The 21,978-nt window shown below is 47.9% G+C and overlaps 1 protein-coding gene across 2 annotated transcripts in view; it reads left to right on the top strand.

The window, feature by feature from the left end:
• The first annotated feature begins 7,811 nt into the window (after positions 1 to 7,811).
• The window catches only part of Slc44a2 (solute carrier family 44 member 2 (CTL2 blood group)), a 33,442-nt gene continuing 19,275 nt past the window's right edge, over positions 7,812 to 21,978 (top strand). The window contains exon 1 of one of the 2 annotated variants that reach the window (XM_034510104.2): positions 7,812 to 7,942. In XM_034510104.2, coding sequence (XP_034365995.1) covers positions 7,912 to 7,942 — 31 coding nt within the window. In that variant the 5' untranslated portion in view covers positions 7,812 to 7,911. The remainder of the gene's footprint in view (positions 7,943 to 21,978) is intronic. The other variant, XM_034510106.2, reaches the window with a different exon arrangement.

Here is a 21,978-nt window from a genome sequence, read left to right as displayed (position 1 = left end):
ATATGGGACCGAACTACTAAATGTAATTTGCTCAAAAAATATTCACCAGGAGTCTGGCAGTACAGAGAGGGTGTGGGCTTCTCGGTCCCACTTCCTGCCGTTCAAGTCTTTGTTCCTCCTGCTTACCGTGTGGCAGTGCGGAAATTGCTTAACCTCTCTGAGTACTTTCTCCACACTGGAGAGTTGTTATAAAGACTTCATTTAAAAATTTGTTATTTCTCCTGACTCTGAGTCAGCTCTATTAAAAACTCAGCTTTTATGACTGGACACATGGCTCAGAAGTCAAGGCTCTTCCAGAGGACCCAGGCTCAATTCCCAGCACCCACAACACAACCACCTGTAATCCCAGTTCCAGGGGAACAATGCCCTCTTCTGGCTTCCATGGGCAGGAGGAATACACAGGATACAAGGTGCACACATGCAGACAAATGCACACACACATAAGATTAAAAAATAATATTAGCACCACTTCCAGGCCCTTCCACTCTAAAAAGACACTATTTGTTTATCTGTATGCATGCCAAGTGTGTGTGTGAGCCTGGGGAGGCCAGGAAGAAACCTTGGATTTAGGCCCTTGGGATCCAGCTTATTTGGGTGCTGGGAACCGAACTTGGGTCCTCTGCAGGAGTAGTGTGGGAGGCACAGAGGTCTAACCCATACTAATAAATATTTTCACTACAAACAATAACGTTCCTTCTGATGCCCTTAAAGAGGCACCGTCTAAATAAAGTACATGTTAAATAGAAAGATCTAGAAACCAATGAAGGGTAAGGCTATGCTTTTATCTTTCCAGAAAATGAACTAAGTCCCAGATGGCTCCTGCTGCAACGCATCCAACCAGGACAGCATCCTGGAGACCACAAGACAAAGGAAGACTCTGAAGATAAAGGAAACCCTACCAGGAGGAAACATTCTAGTAGAAAACCTAAGCTAAAGGCTGATGGAGACAAGGGCGTGATTCACTGACCCAGAAGCGATGCTGTTACATTATAGACGACATTACATGTTAATTCCCAGCTTGCCAAAGCAAAGTCTAAATAGACGCCTTTCATCAGGGAGGATCAAAAGCGCACACCTTTAGTCCTAGCATTTGGAAGACTGAGGCAGTTGGATCTTTGCAAGTTCAAGGCCAGCCTGATCTAGAGTGAGTTCAGCCAGGGCTACACAGGGAGACCCAGTCTTCAAAAAAATAAAAGGAAAAACGAAAGGCCGCCTACGGTGGAAGACATAGGATGTTGTTTTGCTAAGGGTTGGTTTTCGGCTTTTATATTACCAGTGCCAGAAATGACGGCTGGAATACAAAGAGAGGTTTCAAAACCGGCCTGTATGATTAGTACAGCTACTGATATCACAGCGAAATCATTAGACAAACCAGAAAGGCAACCGAGAACCACAGTTTTACAAAATGGAGCTGCTGCTGTAGATTATCTGTGGCTCAGGAACAATCCTGGTGGCCAATGATTTCCTGGCGTGTGTTGCTTTAACGTGTCAGATTTCTCTCATACCACTGATGGTGAAGTGAAAGAGATCTGTCTGCATAAAGAGATAAGCAAAACTCCCTCAAATGACCTTCGAATGGCCATCATGGTTAAGATGGCTTCCTCATTCCTTGGTCGGTCTGTTAGCTATTTTTTGTTTTTTTCGAGACAGGGTTTCTCTGTGTAGTCCTGGCTGTTCTGAAACTCACTCTGTAGACCAGGCTGGCCTCGAACTCAGAAATCTGCCTGCCTCTGCCTCCCAAGTGCTGGGATTAAAGGCGTGCACCACCACCGCCCAGCTCTGTGAGCTATTCTTATAACTATCTTGTCTAATAGACTAGCCATGCAGTGACCCGTTCAACCTTGGCCTCTATTACAGACATAAATTTCCCTTTTAAAATAAGTGGGCATGTAGGACACGTGGAGATCCTTGTGCTCACAGATGAACAACTGCAGTGTTAAACAACTGTTATTCCTTCACAGAAAGGGACACAAGGGCTTCATGACTTGTTATCAGCACAGCAGGCCTGGAGAAGATGTGACCTTTGCACTACCTGTGTGACCTCTCCAAAACCACACTGGACCCTCCCCCAGGCCAATATCAAGAACTCGTCAATTATAAAACCCATCTTTATGAAGGCTGTCACCTGTAGTCAATCTATAGAAGCCATTTATTTATGTACTTTTCTTTTTTTCGAGACAGGGTTTCTCTGTGTAGCCCTGGCTGTCCTGGAACTTGCTTTGTAGACCAGGCTGGCCTCAAACTCAGAGATCTACCTGCCAGCCAGATGTCATGGGTATTTTACAAAAAGTTTCAAAAGTTACAAAAATGTAGTCACGTTTCAAGCTTTATTGTGCACACAGAACTGAGTTAATCATCACCAGGAAAGTTTTCATCCACTCGGGATTTACTTAAATATGCCTAAAATAAATTCCTCTGTTCAGACTCTGTCTCTGTCTCTCTCTCCCCCTCCCTCTTCCCCTCTCCCTCTCTCCTTTCCCTCCTTCCCACCCACACCCTGCAAAGTAGTGTATACTCAAAGTTTCTTTAACTTCAAAATACTATTTATTTTATTATAATTTTATGTGTATATGTGTTTATCCCTTTGAGTTCAGCGACCTCAGAGTCCAGAAGAGGAGGGCGTTGGATCCACGGGAGGTTGTGAGTTGCCCAACATGGGTTCAGGGATCTGAGGTGGAACCATCTGCAAGAGCACGTGCTCCATCTGGAGCCGTCTCTCTAGAAACTATTTCAACTATGGAGATTGTTCTATATGGCCCAGGCTCTCCTGAAATCAGCCATACACATAGCCAAGGATAGCCCAGAAGTCCTGTGCGCCAGGCCAGGCTCTTCTCTGCTGCCTTCCATGGCCCACAGAGCTCCCGACTAGACAGACTACCAGACACTCTTAGGACTCCACTGCTTTCCTCTCTTCCTTTTCTCTCCGTCTTTCTTTTTGGTAGCCTGGATGGACCTAGCCTTACACATGGTAAAGCCAAATGCTCTACCACAGAACCACACCCTCTTCCCTACCTCTATTTTAAGCATTTTCCATTTTAACTGTTTCTTTTACTTTTTTTTTTGGGGGGGGGGGGAGGGGAGTTATCCTGGAACTCACTCTGTAGACCAGGCTGGCCTCGAACTCAGAGATCTATTTGTCTCTATCTCTGGAGTGCTGGGAGTAAAGGCGTGTACCACCACCACACAGCTCTTCTCTGATGTGTGTGCCAGCATGTGTGTGTGTGGCTGTCAGGTGACAGCTGGCAGTTTACTCTTTCCTTTCACCCTGCCAGTCCTGGAGATGGAATTTAAGTTGTCATACTTCATGCGGCAACTGCTTTCACCTGCTGAGCCATCTTGCTGGCTCCCACTCTCCGCTCTTAAATGTGATCTGTACTAAAAAGAGGCAGAAGTTCTGTCCCCACACAATGAACCACAGCTCAGTTTCCTGCCACCTGAGTGCACTGTCATCTGAAAAGGCAGCTGGTGATGTAGCTTTCATTGAATATTAATCATTATTTTCCTCAAGATTTATTTATTTATTATACATAATAGTGTTCTGTCTGCACACATATGCCTGTGTGCCAGAAGAGGGCAGCAGATCCCATTACAGATGGTTGTGAGCTACCATGTGGTTGCTGGGGAATTGAACTCAGGACCTCTGGAAGAGCAGTCAGTATTCTTAACCACTGAGCCATCTCTCCAGCCCTAATCATTGTTCTCCTAGAACTTATTTTAGATCGTGTCTGTCAATATTTCAAACCTTCCACTGACCAAAGAAAAGTTTTGTTTATTGAGACAGAGTCTCATGTACCCCAGGCTGGCCTCAAACTCCTGTGTAGCTAAGGCTATCCTTGAACTACTGCTGGGTTGATCGGTGTGTGTCACTAAGCCTGTGTGGTGGTTTGAATATGCTTGGCCCACGGGAAGCGGCGTTATTAGGGTTCTTGGCTTTGTCTTAGTAAGTGTGGCCTTGTTAGAGGAAGTGTCACTGTGTAGGTGGGTTTAACACCTCCTATGGTCAGGCTCTGCCCAGTGCGGTAGCTAGTCCTCTCCTGGCTGCCTTTGGATCAGGATGTAGAACTCTAGGCTCCTCTAACACCATGCTGTCATGCTCCCACCATGATGATAATGGACTTGAACCTCTGTCTTAAATGTCTTCCTTTATAAGAGTTGCCTTGATCATGGTGTCTCTTCACAGCAATGGAAACCTGAACTAAGACAACCTGGCTATAATTTTTTTTTAATGAGCCTCACAGCTAGACAGTGGTGGCACATTCCAGCACTCTTAATTACAGCAATCTCAAGGCAGAGGTAGGCAGATCTATGACTTCAAGAGCAGCCTGGTCCAGGATAGCTAGAGCCACAGAAAAAACCCTATCTCAAAACAAAACAAAACAAAACAAAACAAAACAAAAGCCTCACTATGTAGCTCATGCTTCCTGGAAATCACTCTTCTTGTCTCAGACTGCACTGTTTAGTTTTGAATATGTGAAGTGGTTTCCCATTGAAACTTTACTATGTATTACCCAAGGGACGTCACTGTCACTGATTGCTTCCGTGTTAGTTGTGTGTGTGTGTGTGTGTGTGTGTGTGTAGAGGCTGGAAGGCAGTGTCCTCCTGTGTTGCTCTCCACCTTTGTAATGTTTGTTTTTAGATTTTTAGGTTTATTTGCACATATGTGAGTGGTTTTTGTGTACCTTTGTGATTAAGCCACTTGTATGTGCGGTGCCCGGGAAGGTAGAAGAGCATGTCAGAGTTCCCTGGGGCTGAGTCATGGACAATTGCAAGCTGCCATGTGGTGGCTGTGAACCGGATTTGGGTCCTCTGTGAGAGCAACCAGTGTTCTTCACAGCGGAGTCATCTCTCCAGCCCCTCCACTTTATTTTCTTAGACAAGGTTTCTCAGTGAATCTGGAGCTCTCCAGTTCAGTCAGACTGGCCAGTGAGCTCCAGGGACACAGACCTGTATTTACAGGTGGATTCTGTAACAGTGGGCTTCACACACACACACACACACACACACACACACACACACACACACACCTTTTCTCTCTTCTTCTTTTTCCTTCCTTTCTTTTTTCTTTTTTCTTTTTTCTTTTTTCTTTCTTTCTTTTTTTTTTTTTTTTTTTTTTTGGTTTTTTCGAGACAGGGTTTCTCTGTATAGCCTTGGCTGTCCTGGAACTCACTCGGTAGACCAGGCTGGCCTCGAACTCAGAAATCCGACTGCCTCTGCCTCCCAAGTGCTGGGATTAAAGGCGTGCGCCACCACCGCCCAGCCTCTTTTTTCTTTTTATTGTTTTTTATTTTTTGTTTTAATTTTTTTCTTTTATGATATTTTGAGACAGGGTCTCTCTACATAGCTATGGCTGTCCTGGAACTCACTATGTAAAACAGGCTAGCTTTGAACTCACACAGAACATCCTGCCTTTGCCTCCCAAGTGTGCAACCACACCCAGCTCTCTCCTCTTTTAGGCTGAGGCAGCCTGTTGCCCATGCTGGCTTCAGACCCACAACTCTTTGATCATCCACCTCTCTCACGACAGGTGCTCTCTGCACTTGCAGCTTTCTGCTTTTTTTCAAAGATTTATATATTGTATATATATGAGTACTCTGTGACTGTCTTCAGACACATAAGAAGAGATGATTCAATCCAGTTATAGATGGTTATGAGCCACAATGTGGTTCCTTGGAATTGAACTCACTCAGGACCTCTAGCTGAGCAGACAGTGCTCTTAACCACTGAGCAATCTCTTCAGCCCCTTGAAGTTATTTTCAAAACTTCCTTTTAAGGTTGGACATGGTGTCATACACCTTTAAGCCCAGCATTCTGAGGTAGAGGCAGGAGTATCTCTCCCAGTATGGTCTACATAGCAACTGTCAGGACAGCTAGGACCCCAGGCAGGCTCAGCCTCAAAAAAAAAAAAAAAAAAAAAAAAAAAAAAAAAATGCTGGGTGCTGGTGGCACAGTCCTTTAATCCCAGCACACAGGAGGCAGAGGCAGGGCTATCACTTTGAGCTTCAGGACAGACAAAGCTACATAGAGAAACTCTATGTAGAGAAAAAAAATTATTTTTGAAAAACCAAAAATAAATAAATACTAGTAACAACAACCACAATAAAAAAAACTTTAAAAAATGATTTATTTTGTATTGGAGAGTGAGTGTAATGACTAGTTTTACCGCTTGACATAAGCTACAGCCATCAGAGAGGAGGGAATTTCAGCTTAGAATATGTCTCCGTAAGATGGGCTGTAGGGTAGTTTCTTAGTAATTGATCTGGAAGGGCTGAGGCAGCCGTGGGTCACAAGGCAGTACCCGCCATGGCCTCTGCATCAGCTCCTGCCTCCAGGTTCCCACGGTCACTGCAGTTGATGATGGACTGATACATGGAACTCTGAGTGAAATCAACCCTTCCTTTCCTCCTTGAGTTGCTTTTGGTGTTTCATCATAACAAGAGTAACGATCTAAGACAGATAGCTAGCTCACCAATTAAGAACATTTGCTGTTTTTGTAGAGGATCTGAGTTCAAGTCTCAGCACCCACATAATGGTCCACAATTGCTTGTAACTTCAATTCCAGGAAATCCATCCCTCTCTTCTGGCCTTTGTATGAGCATGGGGTACATGCATACATGTAGCCAAACACTCTGACCCATAAAATAAAAGCAATAAAAATTTAAAAAGCAACCTTCAAGAGTGATTTATCTTCGTCTGTGTGTCTGTGTCTGTGTATGTGCATGGCTGTATGTTTTAATGATTATTATGTACAGTAATAATCAAGCCTGGCACTAAGACTTCCCATGGCTTCTCCAGGGTCAAGGCTGATGAGACCATTCCGGAATAAACATGGTTGGAATTTCATCTTTGAGCCACTTGACTATTTTCTTTCTTTTATGTTTATCTATCTGTGTGTATCTGAGTGCAACACGTGTGGATGAGAGATCCTCTGGATGCTGGAGTTACAGGTGGTGTGTGAGCTCCTGATGTGGGTCCTGAGAGCAGCCAGTGCTTTTAGCCAAGAAACCAAGAAACCATCTCTCCAGCCCTGCCTTAAAGATTTATTTATTTTATGTATATGAGTACACTATTGCTCTCTTCAGACACAACAGAAGGTTGTGAGCCACCATGTGGTTGCTGGGAATTGAACTCAGGACCTCTAGAAGAGCAGTTAACCGCTCTTAACCGCTGAGCCATCTCTCCAGCCCCGTTTTTGTTTTTGAGACAAAGTCTCACTATGTAGCCCTACCTGGTTGGCAGAGAACTAAAGGAAACCCTCAAGTTTCTGTCTCCCCAGTGCTGGGATTGGAAGACTAAAGTCGTAAACCTCTGTGCCTGGCCGCCAGGAACATTCTGCTCCTCCTCTTTTATTTCCTTCTGATTTTTGTTCAAACGCTCAAATTCTTGCCAGTCGGATAAATGAACACATGACAACGTTTTCTCCATCTGCTAGCTCACAGTCAGTGCTCGGTACCCGGACAAAGAATGACTTTCCGGATGGTGGTTAAGCACATGTTTATTCCCAGCACTCGCGAGGCAGAGGCAGACGGATCTCTGGAGTTCAGGCCAGCCTTGTCTACAGAGTGAGTTCCAGTACTATCCAGGGCAGTACAGAGAAGCCCTGTCTTAAAAAACAAAAACAAAAACACAAAAACAAAACAAAACAACAACAACAATGAAAATGACTGACAAGCAGATGCTACACACAAATTGTTTACAGAGAGGAGTCCGCAGAGACAGCGGACTGGAAACCAGAAGGTGGCTGCCCCCCAACGCCCCTCCCTGGCCACGCCCCCGAGGCGCGGGGCTGCCACAGGCGTGCGCGCTGAGGGCGGGGTCAGGCGGGGCAGGGCGGGGCCTGCAGCGCGCGGTGTCTCCCGCCCGCTTGGGTTGGGGTCGTGTTGGCTTCGGACTCAGTTCCCCTCGGTTGCGGCCATGGAGGGCGATCGTAAGGACGCAGTCTATGGTAGGAGTAGCTTCTGGCTGTAGGTCGCCTGTGCTGACTTGGGAAGGAGGGGGTTTTGAGGAAGGGCGACATCTGAGAGCCTTAAAACGCTCGTGGCTGCAGGCAGGACTAAGGCCCTTCTGTCCGCGTCCTCAGGCCTCTGCATCCCGCGCTGGGTCAGCCGGAGCGCTTGGCCCTAGCCCAGGTTGTCCCCCGTGTCTCTTTTCGGGGAATCTTCAAGCTTACTCCCTTCCTGAGCGATGGACAGGGACTTATGGCGCATGCTCCTCCCCTGGAGGTCCCGTTATCTGGGAGGATTAGATGCTGGGCGGGGGAGGGGATACGCGGCGATCTTAGCTTGGGGTGTGGGCAAGAACCCGGCCCGACCTCGCTATACGTGCCATCTCCTTAAGACCCCAATGTCCTCCACATTCTTCGCCATTTACATTCAGAAGTAGCGACCCCAAGCTTTACCACTAGATGGGGAAACTGAGGCAAGGTTGGATAGTCCCGAATAACTGGAATTAGGTGCCCAGCGCGACAGGGAAGAGCAGAAACGAGGGGACCTTTGATAAGGGGGCAGGCGGGGAGCAATGCAGAAACTTTCCCTGCCTGTGCTGATTGTTGCAGGTGCCTGTAATTTTAAGGGTTCCAGGAAACCTGGGTCTAATAAGGCCTGAGGGTGGCATCAACCACTTGGAGCTGGAGGTGGGGCCAAGATGCGGCTTTCTCACCCTACCCGACTCTCGGTTCCCACGGACCGGGTGTTGAACTCTGAGCCTCCTTCCTCTTATCTATTTTGGGTTCCCTGGGCCTAAATCTGACACAAGCCTTAGGAGGCATGGCTTGAGACTATGGCAGAGGAGCTCTATCCCTCCCCCTGATATACCACTTTGTGTGACGGGAACTTCCTGGAAACTGCTAGACTCTAGAGTCTTGGGGAGGGGGCCGGAAACGGTTCAAAAATAACTAGAGAAGTAAGTAGGCTCTCACCGAGCCTTCCTCCTCTTTCCAGGGACTGTGCCCTCAAGGGGGAGAGGAAAAAAAAAAAAGAAGAATAGACAGATCCCAGTAGCGACACACCCTTCCTGGCCTTAAGGAAGGTAGCACGACCTAGCCTTTCAGGGATCTTGAAGTTGATAGCCTCAGACCACCAGGTCTCCCTGTCTGAAGCCCCAGGCTGTCTGTCTGGTGTGGGAGTCTTGGTCTGTGAGCCAGAGTATGCTTGGGTATCACACCTGAGGGAATCTTTGGTCTTCTTGAGGTCTGTTTGGAATAAGAGCGAGGCTGAGTGAGCAAGGATATGGTTTTTCCAGATTCAGTTTGACCAAAGGATGGAACTTCTTTTTGCTGGGAGGGGCAGAGCAGAGGTGTATGTTGTGCTGGGATGGAAATTGGGGATTCTAAGCAGTGGGGTTGAAAGCTAGGACTCTAGCTTGTGTTTAGCAAGAACTGGAATCTAAATGATGCGGCTCACGCTCAGAAAGCCCTGGTGTTTGTGTGTGGGTGGGGCTGGAACCCTGCAAGCACTGAGACCGAAACTCAAGGCAACGCGCATGCTCAGCGGGTGGCAGGGACTGGACCCCAAGGCATTAGTCATGTTCAGCAAGTGGCTGGGCCTAGATCCCACTCTGCTGCTCAGACACACACCCCCCCCATTTCAGGCCCCCAAGAATTTAACGGACCTTTCACAGGCAAAGGTCTGACTGGAAACGCAGCAGTCCACCAAGCAGAGAAAGGCCTAGACCGCAAGAGGAGGACCAGAGTGAACGTGTAATTGTAGGTTGTTAAGGTTGTAGAGCAACGGACAAGATGCTGTGTGTGGAAGAGGAACTGCTAGGGTCTATTTTAAGAAACGAAGGTTGGAGTGTGCCGGCTGGCCGGGTGAGATGATTTGAGACAAGTGTGTTCCAGGCAGAAGGAAAGCTTAATATTTTTCTCTACGAGACTTGGGAGCCTGTGAGGGAGGTTCTACCTGGCTTCCAGAGCCACATCACTGCCTCCAGGTGGACCACCCTGCTTGACTACTTGCAAATGGAATTTTTTTGTTCTTTTTTTCCTTCTCTTTCCCTTCCTCCCTTCAGCCCTTCCTTCCTTCCATTCTTCCTTCCATTCTTCCTTCCTTTTCTCCCTTTCTCCTTCCCTCCCTCCTTCCCTTCCTCCCTTTCCTCATGGATACTGAGACTTGAACCTAGACCTCAAGCATGTGAATTTGTGAGGTAGGTTCTTGCGGTATAACTCAGCTTTGACTTCAGTCATTGCATCTTTGTGCCTCAGCTTTTACAAGTAGCTGGGATTACAGGCTACCAGACCTTACTATAGGAAGGACCTGGTTTCTCCTGAAACTCAGTCCACCTTACCAAAATGAAAACCCTGGACTGCACCGGCATCCCCATAACATTTCTGCAAAATAGTTTAAACTTTCTCTTTAGAAAGAGAAAGTGTGCCATTCACTATGTAGCTGGATGACTGATCCTCTGTCCTCACCTTCTAAATTCTGGGGTGGTGGTTGTGCACCTCCTTGCTCAGTTGGTGCAGCACTGGGGGGGGGGGGGAAACTCCCAAGTTTCCCTATATGTGAATAAACACTCCATAGCTCAGTGTCAGCTTCTCTTGAGCATAATGGATAATCCTGTGGTAAGTGGCTTCCCATTCTTCACTGTGACCGATGGGTATGGCCTCAGGGGATTATTAGGGGATGGCTTTAGACAGATCCAGCTTCAAATAAACGTTTTGATCGTTTTGGTTTTTGAGACATGGTTTTAGGGTTTTTCTGTGTAGAAACTGTCTGGTTGTCCTGGAACTCTATTTGTAGACCAGACTGGCCTTGAACTCAGAGATCTGCCCCTGCCCCTGCCCCTGCCCCTGCCCCTGCCCCTGCCCCTGCCCCTGCCCCTGCCCCTGCCCCTGCCCCTGCCCCTGCCCCTGCCCCTGCCCCTGCCCCTGCCCCTGCCCCTGCCCCTGCCCCTGCCCCTGCCCCTGCCCCTGCCCCTGCCCCTGCCCCTGCCCCTGCTGGGATGAAAAGCACAACCACGCCTAGCCTAGTTAAGATTCTGATCTTTACACACTGTGAGACTGGGTGAGAGTGTGACCTCTCTGAAACTGCACCATCATGTATAAGGCTAGTGGTTGTTTGGTTTTGTTTCGTTTTTTTTTTTTTTTTTTTTTTTTAAACAGGGTCATGTGTACTGCAGGCTGGACTTGAACTCACTGTCCTGCCCAGGATGACCTTCAATTTATTATCTTGCTCCACCTCCTTTAAGTGCAGGGGCTGGACTTACATTGTCAGTGATCTGTGGGAAGGCCTCCTGTGCTCGGCTCTCCCTGGGGCTGGTGGCATGGAGGATGAAGCTTTTTCATGAACTAATGGACAGGCAAACCTACGTTAGGAAATAGAGTGAGGCAGGGCAGGGCAGGGCAGGAAGCGCCTTTCCCAGTAGATAACATGTAAAGGAATATGGCAGCTCCACAGGAAAGGGAAGTGGCTCAGGGTCTGGCCAGTGTCCTTAATGGCACAGCCTTCCTCCCAGCCCAGCCTTGGCATGAGCAGGCAAAGATTCTACGACCCAAAGCAGAGCAACACACAGTGAAGCTTGGCTTTGCTGGGGACTGTTACGTTGGCACCGCGCTTGCCAGGTAAACGTGGATGCCCAGGCTCCGTCCCCAGCACCTGTGAACCAGGCGCTTCCCAGTTCTCAGGAGGCAGGGATAGGGAGATTAGAATTCATCGGTGGGTACATATGAGTTTGAGGCCAGCCTCGGCTACATGACAAGAGCCTGGTTAGGTGGCTCGGTAGTTGAGAACGTTTACTGCTCCAGTAGAGGACTGATTTGGTCCCCAGCACCCAAACTGCGGAACACAACCACTGATAACTTCAACTCTATGGGATTTCACATCCTCCTCCAAAGAAACTCAGACATACATACCACACACGTGCACATGTATGAAAATAAATAAAGCTGCGTGTGGTGGTGCACATCTTTAGTCCCAGCACTTGTAGGCAGAGGCAGGCAGATCTCTTGAGAGTTTTAGGCCAGCCTGGTCTACCTAGAGATTTCCAGAGGGCCAGGGCCCAGAAAGTGTTCTTAACTACTGAGCCTTCTCCCCAGCCCCATTAGGATATTTTTATAGCACACTTGATGCACTTAAATCATATTCCTCCATTGCCCCCTCTCACCCCTCCCTTTCCTGTTCGCTCTTTCTGCTCGTCTTAACCAATCTCCCACTTGGGGTGTCAGGCTTGTGGAGTGCAGCCTAACATGGGGCCCAGGTGAGAAACAGCACAGGCCGAGGCCTAGGCTGGTGTTCCCAACCTCCCGGGTATCCAGATGCCACTGCGGACAGAGAAGAGCTGAGAACAAGGGGCTCTCAGGGGTGAATGCTCGCTGCTTGGAAGGGGCTTCTGCAGAGTCTTAGGCGGTTTGGCTGGGTAATGAAGGTTTCCTCCCACAGAGGTTCTTGTTGAGAAAGACAGTCCTTGCATGTCCAAACTGTTCACTCATCGTGGAAACTCAGGGTTCACTCCGGGTGGAACAGAGATTCAATACCTTTTGTAGGAAGGAATGTCCAGGAAGGGAAGCTTATTGGCTGAACCCTCAGGCCCATCTAGATACCTTATTAGCATGGAGAACTCTGGGTTTCTATGCTACGTGAGCAGTTGCCACGGTCCTCATGTGGAGTGTCATGGTCATGTGCTCCAGGACAGGAACTGGGCTGGGAATAGATTCAAATGCCTACCATTCTCAATGATGAGAATTGCTGGGTTTCTTAATCTGCTCAACCTTACCAGTTTTTGTCTGGTGACACAGTTCCACATGCCCCACACGTGTGGTCATGTGTACATAATGTGGAGACCACAAGTTGACACCTGGTGTAAAGTTTCCACTTTTATAAGATTGGGGTGTTGTTGTTGGGGTTTTTTGGTTGGTTGGGGGTTTTTTGTTGTTTTTTTTATTGTTGTTTTTTATTGTTGTTTTTTTGGTTTTTTGTTTGTTTGTTTCTTGGTTTTTTGTTTTTGTTTGTTTGTTTTGTTTTTGGAGACAGGGTTTCTTTGTGTATCCCTAGCTGTCCAGGAACTAACTCTGTAGACCAGGCCAGTGGCCTCAAACTCAGAAATCCGCCTGCCTCTGCCTTCCAAGTGCTGGGATTAAAGGCGTGCGCCACCATTGCCCGGCTCTTTTGTAAGTTTTTAAAAATACATTTACTCCGGGGCTGGGGAGATGACTCAGCAGTTAAGAGCACTGGCTGCAATTCCAGAGGTCCTGAGTTCAATTCCCAGCAACCACATGGTGGCTCCCAACCATCTGTAATGGGATCCGGTGCCCTCTTTTGGTGTGGATGAAGAGAATGACAGTGCACTCGTATACATAAAATAAATTAATTTAAAAATACATTTACTCATTTATTGTGTGTGTGTGAGGACAGGCCGGGGAGTGGGGAGTGAGTTCTCTCCTTTAACAATGTGAATCTTGAGGATGGTGCTGAGGGCATCCGGCTTGGCAGCAAGTTTGCTTGTTGTACCCTCAGGCTCTATAACTTATGTTCTGAGACAGTGTCTGTGCCTAAGGCTGTTAACAGTTTTTACCCTCAGCTTTTATATGGGGACTGGGGACTGGACCTCAGCTCCTCAGGCTTCAGACCAAGGTTTTTGCCCACTAAGCCAATTTATCTGGAACTCCCACACATCTGTATCTTTTTAGACTTATGAGTTTAGTTTTATATGTATGGGTGTTTTGCCTGCATGTATGTCTGCACTGCATGGGTGCAGAGGTCAGAGGAAGGTGTCAGGTCCCCTGGAACTGGAGTTTCAGATGGTTGTGAGCCTTGGTATGGTGCTGGGAAAGGGTCCTCTGTAAGAGCTGCACTCAGTGAAATACAGTATAGCAAGACTGGGGGGGGAGGGGGTTAGTGGTTAAAAGCACTGACTGCTCTTGCAGAGGACTCTTCCTTTCCCAGAACCCAGGTGGTGGCTCACAACCATCATTAACTTCAGTCCCAGGGGACCTGGTTCTCGACCTCTGTAGGCACCGGGCTTCCCCATTGTGCATAGAGATACATGGTGGCAAGACACCCAGGTAAAATAGAACGGATAGGTCTGATTTAAACAAGCTCTAAATAGATTACTTTGTAGCTTTATCCAAGAAGGAGGCTGGCCTTTCTGGGGAGGAATGGTACACAGCTCTGTTACCCTGTGGATTAGCCAGGAGGGAAGTGTGGGCGATGAGACTAGGGGTGTGGGTGAGGCTCAAAGACGGTGAACGTTCCTGTGGTTCATCCTAGCAGCAAACACATGGAGCTTAGGAGACAGTGGGTTACAGATGTGCTGGGTCTGTGGCCTGCTGACAGCATCTGGAGAGAAAGAGGAAATACACAGAACTTGCCTGGGAGAGGAAGTGAGGGTAAAAGTGGTTCCTTCCTCACCATCTTTTGACTGTTGTTGTTTTTTAAAATCTGTATTGAAGTGTCTGCATGTACTTATGACAGGGTCTCTAGTAGCTCAGGCTGCCCTCACACTCAGGTTCAGACTCAGTTGAAAGCCCAGGCCTTGCTTAAACTCCGAATCTGCCTCCCTTCACTATCTGAAGATTGGGATAACAGGCACATACCACTCTGCTCAGTTGAGGAGATGCCTGGGAAGAGCCCAGGTTTCTCAGGTTTCATGCAAAGCCAGTGGTCTAATTTATGAACACAAAGCCAGGGCTCCACCAGTGACACCTGTGAGCTATTACTTTATTTATTTATTTATTCATTCATTCGTTCATTTTCTGTGACAGGGTGGGTCTCTCTACTTAACTCTGGGTGTCCTGGTACTCAGTATGTAATCAGGCTGGCCTCAAACTCACAGAGATCTGCTTGCCTCAGCCTCCCAAGTGCTGGGATTGAAGGTGTGTGCCCCTATGCCCAGTTTTTAACTAATTAATTTATGAATTATTTAATTTAATCCATTAATTTATTTTTAGAGGTAAACTTAGGCTGCTCTAGAATTCACTCTGTAGCCTCAACTGGCCTCAGTTTTATCATCTTTCTGGCTCTATTACTGGAGTGTTGGAATGACAGGCGCCAGCTACCAGACCCAACTCTCTCCACTCCTTCACTGCATGGGCACTGCCCCCAAATTCTTGTCAGAAGGATTTGTCTGAGCAGCCAAAATCTCTCTGGGCCAGGCCCAGACTGCTGGGAAGGCGGGGACTGTATAGGCAAGGCCTTGGACACTGGAGCCCTTGACTTAGCCAGTGTTTGGAAGTTGTGGGGGCAGGGTGCCACTTGATGTCCCAGCAAAAGCATCGTGGCATACTGCCTGTGTTGGTCTCCTTATCTCCCGCTCCCACTGTGCTTGGGTAGATGTGCCCTCATGCCCAGCTTGGCTGGACCTCCCTCCTCTGACTTCACAATCCAGCTGCCCTGCTCTTCCACACCACCACTGCCTCCTCCTGGGTCTTGGTCTGGTTGGCTTCTTTTGCTCTTAACTCCATGTCGTAGACTATGTAAGTTATCCGAAATGTAAGTTAGCTTCCAGTTTGAGCCAAAGGTCACAGGGTTTTGTCTGGTGATGATTTTTCTTGCTAGAAGACATCTGAGGGAGACAGGGGGGCTGGAAGTGAGTGAGCCCACAGGTGTGTGTGTGTGTGTGTGTGTGTGTGTGTGTGTGTGTGTGTGTGTTTCTCCATGCTAGGGATGGAACTCTGGCCACTGACCTGGGAGGTGAATGCTCTTCCTTAGAGCCTTCAGCCCCTCACTGAGGGATTCTAGGCAGGAGTTCTACCACCGAGCCACGCCCATACACCCACACTGGAGGATTGTCTTAGTTAGGATTGCCATTGCCTTAGTGAAACAGGATGCCCAAAAGCAACTTGGGGAAGAAAGAGTTTTATTTATCCTGAATCACAGTCCACTGGAGGAAGCCAAGGCAGGAACTCAAATTAGGCAGGAAACTGGCAGGAGCTGAAGCAGAGGCCATGGAGGGGTTCTCCTCAGGGCTTGCTCCTCATGGCTTGCTCAGCATGCTTTCTTATAGAACCCAGGTACACTAGCTCAGAGGTGGCACCACCCACAATGGGCCGGGCCATCCTCATCAATTACTAATCAAGAAAATACCCTCTTGGGGCTGGAGAGACGGCTCAGCGGTTAAGAGCACTGACTGCTCTTCCAGAGGTCTTGAGTTCAATTCCCAGCAACCACATGGTGGCTGACAACCATCTTCAATGCAATCTGATGCCCTCTTCTGGTGTGTCTGAAGACAGCTATACATATACATTAAATAAATAAATAAATAAATAAATAAATAAATCTAAAAAAAAGCCACTAGAAATAAGGGAATTCATGTTTGGGACGCCTGGTGATGTTCTAGCGTGTGCCCACGGTCACGTCAGTTCTGATCTTAGCCCTGGTAGCATGGTGCCCTCTCTTGGGTCCACTGGAACTAGCGCGTGCGTCTTTAAAAAAAGAAAAAAAAGAAAAAGAAAAGACCCTCTTAGCACTCAGAGGCAGTGAATCTCTGTGAGTTCAAAACAAGCCAGGGCTACACAGAGACCCTGTCTTGGGGCAGGGGGCAGGCTACAGCCAGATCTTACAGAGGCTGTATTAATCAGGATTTTCTAGAATCTAGAATAACAGGCCTTATAGAATGAATCTATCTGTCTGTCTGTCTGTCTGCCTGTCTATCAAAGGTATTGTCTTAGTCAGGGTTTCCATTGCTTTGAAGAGACAGCATGACCAAGGCAACTCTTTTTTTTTTTTTTTTTTTTCCCTGAGACAGGGTTTCTCTGTGTGGCCCTGGCTGTCCTGGAACTCACTCTGTAGACCAGGCTGGCCTCGAACTCAGAAATCCGCCTGCCTCTGCCTCCCAAGTGCTGGGATTAGAGGCGTGCGCCACCACCGCCCGGCGACCAAGGCAAGTCTTATAAAGGAAAACATTTAATTGGGGCTGCCTTACAGTTTCAGAGGGTCAGTGTATTATCATCAAGGAGGAAGCCTGGCAGCATCCAGGCAGGCATGTCACAAGAGGAACTGAAAGTTCAACACCTTGATCACAAAGCAGGCAGAAGGAGGAGGGTCTCAAAGCCCACTCCCACAGTAACACACGTCCTCCAACAAGGCCACACCTCCTAATAGTGCTGCTCCTGGGACAAGCATATTCAAACCGCCACAGGTATTTATTAGAATGATTTACAGGCTGCAGTCCAGCTAATCCAACAAGGGCTGTAAACAGAAAGTTTAAGAATATAGTAGTTGCTTGGTCCCCAAGGCTGGCTGTCTCAGTGGGTCTGCAGTATATGCTGGTATTCTGAAGAAGTAGGCTTTAATGCCAGTGAAGGAACCGACTTGCTAGCAAGGCCAGGGGGAGCAGGCCAAGTACAAAAGCTTCCTTCTTCCATGTCCTTTCATAGGCTACCAGCAGAAGGTGTGACCCAGGTTAGGTCTGAGTAAAAGATCTGGATTAAAAGAATGTCATCTGGGCTGGAGAGACGGCTCAGCGGTTAAGAGCACTGACTGCTCTTCCAGAGGTCCTGAGTTCAATTCCCAGCAACCACTTGGTGGCTCACAACCATCTGTAATGGGATCTGCTGCCCTCTTCTGGCCTGTAAGCATACACAGAGCATTCACAGCACATAAAATACCTAAATAAAATAAAAAAAGAATGTCTTCCTACTGTAAAGAACTGGATTAGAAGTGGATCTTCCTGTTTTAAATTTTGCAGAAATTCTTCACAGGTGTGCCCTACAGTTTTGGGTTTTAGATCCAGGTACAGTTAAGATGACAACCAAGAATAGCCATCTCGGAGGCAGTTCCCTCTTTGATGACCCTAGCTGTGTCAAGTTGTAAAGTTAGCTATCACAGAGATACTAGGCAAGTGCTCGACCACTGAGCCACACCCCCAACCCCTCAATAGTGGATTCTCAGCTAGCCATGCTCAAAGGCTGACCTTTGTGAACTTGGGGGGGGGGTATAAAGAGAAATGGTTTATTTTGTCCCACACTTTGAGGTACAGTCAGGTGGGAAGGGTAAGGCACCAGGAGCTTGAGGCAGGTGGTCACATGGCATCCACTATGTGGAAAGAGAATGACTGAATTAGGGGTGGCTTTGCACCCTTTCTGTGTTTGAATTTGTCATACTCTGTCCTCAGCCTCCTCGGTAGCAAGAATGGTGGCTCATGCCACAGACCCAGCTCTATTATGAGCCACCAGGGCCCAACCACAAGGCGAAAGTCTCTACTCATCTCCCAAAGGCCTCGCTGTATACAGCTAGTCATTGTCTTAATACTTCCCAGTGAGGATTGTAGCTGGGGAGGGCACAGGCTACATTCCAACTCCCACATGCAGGGGCTGCCAGAGAAATGGCCAGACGCTGCACACTGGGTTGTCAATCTACACTATTGTTATGTCGGTGTCACCAGCTGTGGGGATTAACCAAGTGGCCTCAGTCAACTTTCTGTCAAGATCCCACTTAAGTTAGCTTTTTCTTTTCAATTTTCATTTTTCCTCTCCCTCTTCCCTGTGTGTGTGTGTGTGTGTGTGCGCGTGCGTGTGCGTGTGTGTGAGACAGAGAGAGCACATACACCTCTACCTGTGCAAGTGAGCATGGTCCCAGAGGAGGTGTTTGACCCCCCTGGAGCTAGAGTTACCGGAACTCAGGTCCTCTGTAAGAACTGTTAGAGCTCTTAATGGCTGAGCCATGTCTCTGGTTCCTCAGTCCCTAGTCCCCATCTTGTTTTATTGTGACAAGTTCTCATGTAGCTCAGGCAGATTTTGAAAAAAATGTATTGTTCTAGTGTGATGGGCCAGGCCTTTAATCCCAGCACTCAGGAGACACAGAGACCGGCAGATCTCTGTGAGTTTGAGGTCAGCCTGATCTATATCGTGAGTTTCAGGACAACCAGGGCTGTGTAGAGAGATTGCTTTGAAAGCAACAGCAACAAAAAAGATTTATTTATTGTGTGTGCATGTTTGTGCCTTGAGTTTCAAGAGTAAGGCAGAGTGCACCCTGCTAGACTCTGCTCCTCTGGCCTGGCTCACTAGCTCAAGGACGGCGTTGACAACATGCTCATTTCTTTGTGTATGTGGTGTGAGCACTTGAAAGTTGAGTACTGAGGTAACCTTGTCTTCCTCTGCAACTCTCTGCCTTTGTTTGTTTGTTTGTTTGGTTGGTTTTTGACTTTTTTTTTTTTTTTTTTTTTTTTTGAGACAGGGTTTCTCTGTGTAATTCTGCCTGTCCTAGAACTCTCTCTGTAGACCAGGCTGGCCTCAAACTCATAGGGATGTGCCTGCCCCTGTCTCTCAAGTGCTGTGATTAGGGCATGAGCCACCCCCGCCCAGCTCTTCTCCACCCCTTCTCCCCTGGGTCTTACTATGCAGTCCTGGCCGACCTGGAACTCGCTGAGATTAAATGTGTGTGCCACCATGTCTGGTTTATGCCTATTGTTTGACATCATTTCCTGAGGAAATGAAACACACTTGTCCACTCACCCCAAACACGGAACCTACACAAACCAAAGTGTGACAGATACCACCAAAGTCCAAGTAGTGAACCTCTGGTTTTACTGGGGTTACTTACAGGAATAATGGGTGGGGAGTTACAGGAGAAGTGACTCAAAAACCCCGCTACATCACCAAAGCCCACCCTAGCATGGGTGACAGCTCCCAAAGCTGGGAACCTGGAGCACCTGCACAGTCTGCAGGATGCTCATTAGGTTGGAGGGTGACCTTTACAGGTGCCTCAGTTGGTCTAAACCTCTTCCAGGCAGTTATTTTTGTCTGAGAGTCTTCTTGCTGCTCAGCTTTTATTCTGTACTAAGGCAGGGAGGGTCTAGTGAATCTGCTCGGTTTCAGGTAGTCATTGAAGCTACTTTGTTGTTCTTTGCCTCCCTGCAGGATAGAATGTAGTCTCAGAGGCTGCTACACACACAGTAAGACCTCAGTTTATTGATGTTCTTCTTCTTCTACCCCCTCCCAACCCCCACCCCCAACCCAGAGTTTCTCTGTGTAGCCCCGGCTGTCCTTGAACTCTGTAATACAAGACTGGCTTTGAACTTATACAGATCCTTCTGCCCCTACCTCCCAAGTGCTGGGAATAAAGGCATGTGCCACCATGCCCAGCTGAGTGACTCACTTCTTAAACGGATTCTTGGAATTCACACCTGGGTTCTCATGACTATAGATCGAGTGCCCTTATCCATTTAGCTGAAGCCCCAGCCAATGACCTTAAACTTTCCGTTCTCCCACCTCTATTTCCAAAGGGTTGAGATGGCGAGTGGAGCACGTGTGTATTCAGCCCCAGCAGTGGAGAAGGACTTCATGCCTCCTAGATAGGGGCTTTAGCCGCTTCCCCTTCCCACTCTCGAATTCAGCTTTCTGTTCACATTGTCTGGTTTTGTGGTGGCAAAGACCCAGTCTCCCATCCTGCAGGGGGTGAATCAGCCTCTATGATCAGAAACTCTTGCAGGTTTCCCCTCCTCTCTCATCCCCAAGCAGCTGAGTTTAATGAGAGCTACTGGAACCCATCAGACTGTGCCAGGAATGTTCTCGGTTTTTTCCTGGGAGACCTCAGTGCCAGGCTGGAGCCAAGCCCATCCTGGTGCCTTTTCTACATTTAAGTAAAATTATATTTATCTATTGTGTGCGTGTGGGCTGGCAGGCAGATATGCTCACTTTGTGGCCTGCACATGGAGGTCAGAGGTCAGAGGCTAACTTGCAGGAGTCAGTCCTTTGCCTTCTGAGGCCTGGAGATGGAACTCAGGTCATCAGCCTTAGCAGCAAGGACCTGTATCTTCTGAGCCCTGTCACCACACCCCCTACCCCCACCCCCACCCCACAATCTAAATTCTGTCTGAAGGTTAATCCATGTCCTATCTTTCTGTAACTGAGAGAGCTGTTAGCTGCTAGACTGCACGGACGTTTCCTTCCCTCAACAGGTCTATGCTATTGCTCAGGCACTCTCAGTGGCTCCCACTTGCTCATCAAACCTAAACTGGGGGGTGGACGGTGTAGGAGACCTGGCAGGGATGGGCTTCCCCATGTAAAGAGGATTAAAACAATACCTGTCATCATGAGGCTATCCCCTGGGTCAGGGATCCCAGTTGACACTAGAAGCATCTAATAGTCCCTTATCTTGCTTCCCCCTCGCCCTGCCAGTCCCCCTATCAGACAGTGTCATGCTTCTGATAGTTGAGGTTTTATCTATTAGCAGGATTAATTCTTGTGGAATTTGTTGCCTCTGAGTCAGAGCAAGGTTAAATGTATTGTCTTCCAGTTACATATCAGACATACTGACTTAAAGACTTTTGCTTTATCTGTGGACTGAAAATTTGTAGCTGAGGCTGACCTTCTGTTACTATGTAGTACATCCTCAGTTTACTGTGTAGCTGAGGCCAGCTGTGTACTCTGAATCTTCCAGAGGGCACCTTCTTAATGCGGGGCCATAGGTGTGGGACATGGTTGCTGTTTTGAATGTTTTAACATCGTCTCACTGATTAGTTGGAACTCCTTAAGTGCACCAGGCTGGCCTGGAACTCATGAGGTCCACTTGCCTCTACCTCCACAGTGCTGGGATTACACAGGGGCCTGCTCAGGGTTTTTAAAATGTTTAAAACACAGCCAGGCAGTGGTGGTGCATGCCTTGAATTTTAGCACTCTGGAGGCAGAGCCAAGCAGATCTCTGAGTTCCAGGATGGCCAGGGCTACACAGAGAAACCATGCCTTGAACACTCCCCCACTCCAATAAATAAATACACACATAAAATATTTTAAAGTATTTACTTTTATGTGCATGTGTAGGTGCCTGCATATCATGTTCATCGTGTTCCTGTATGGTCCCCTTAGAGGTAGGAGGAGGGTGTCTCATCTCCTGGAACTGGAGTTACAGGTGAAGCTGCCATGTGGGTGCAGGGAACTGAACCCCCGTCCTCTGCAAGAACAGCAAGTGCTGTTAACCACCGAGCCATCTTTCCAGCCCCAAGTGTTGAATTTTTTTTTTTTTTTTTTTTTTTTTTTTCATCCAGGGTTTAGCTATGTAACTCAGGGAGGCCTCAACTCAAGGCAGTCCTCTTGCCTCAGCTTCTCAG

Source organism: Arvicanthis niloticus, chromosome 8 (genome assembly GCF_011762505.2).
Source record: "Arvicanthis niloticus isolate mArvNil1 chromosome 8, mArvNil1.pat.X, whole genome shotgun sequence".
Taxonomy (NCBI): Eukaryota; Metazoa; Chordata; class Mammalia; order Rodentia; family Muridae; genus Arvicanthis; species Arvicanthis niloticus.
This window is presented reverse-complemented; position numbering and strand designations above follow the sequence as displayed.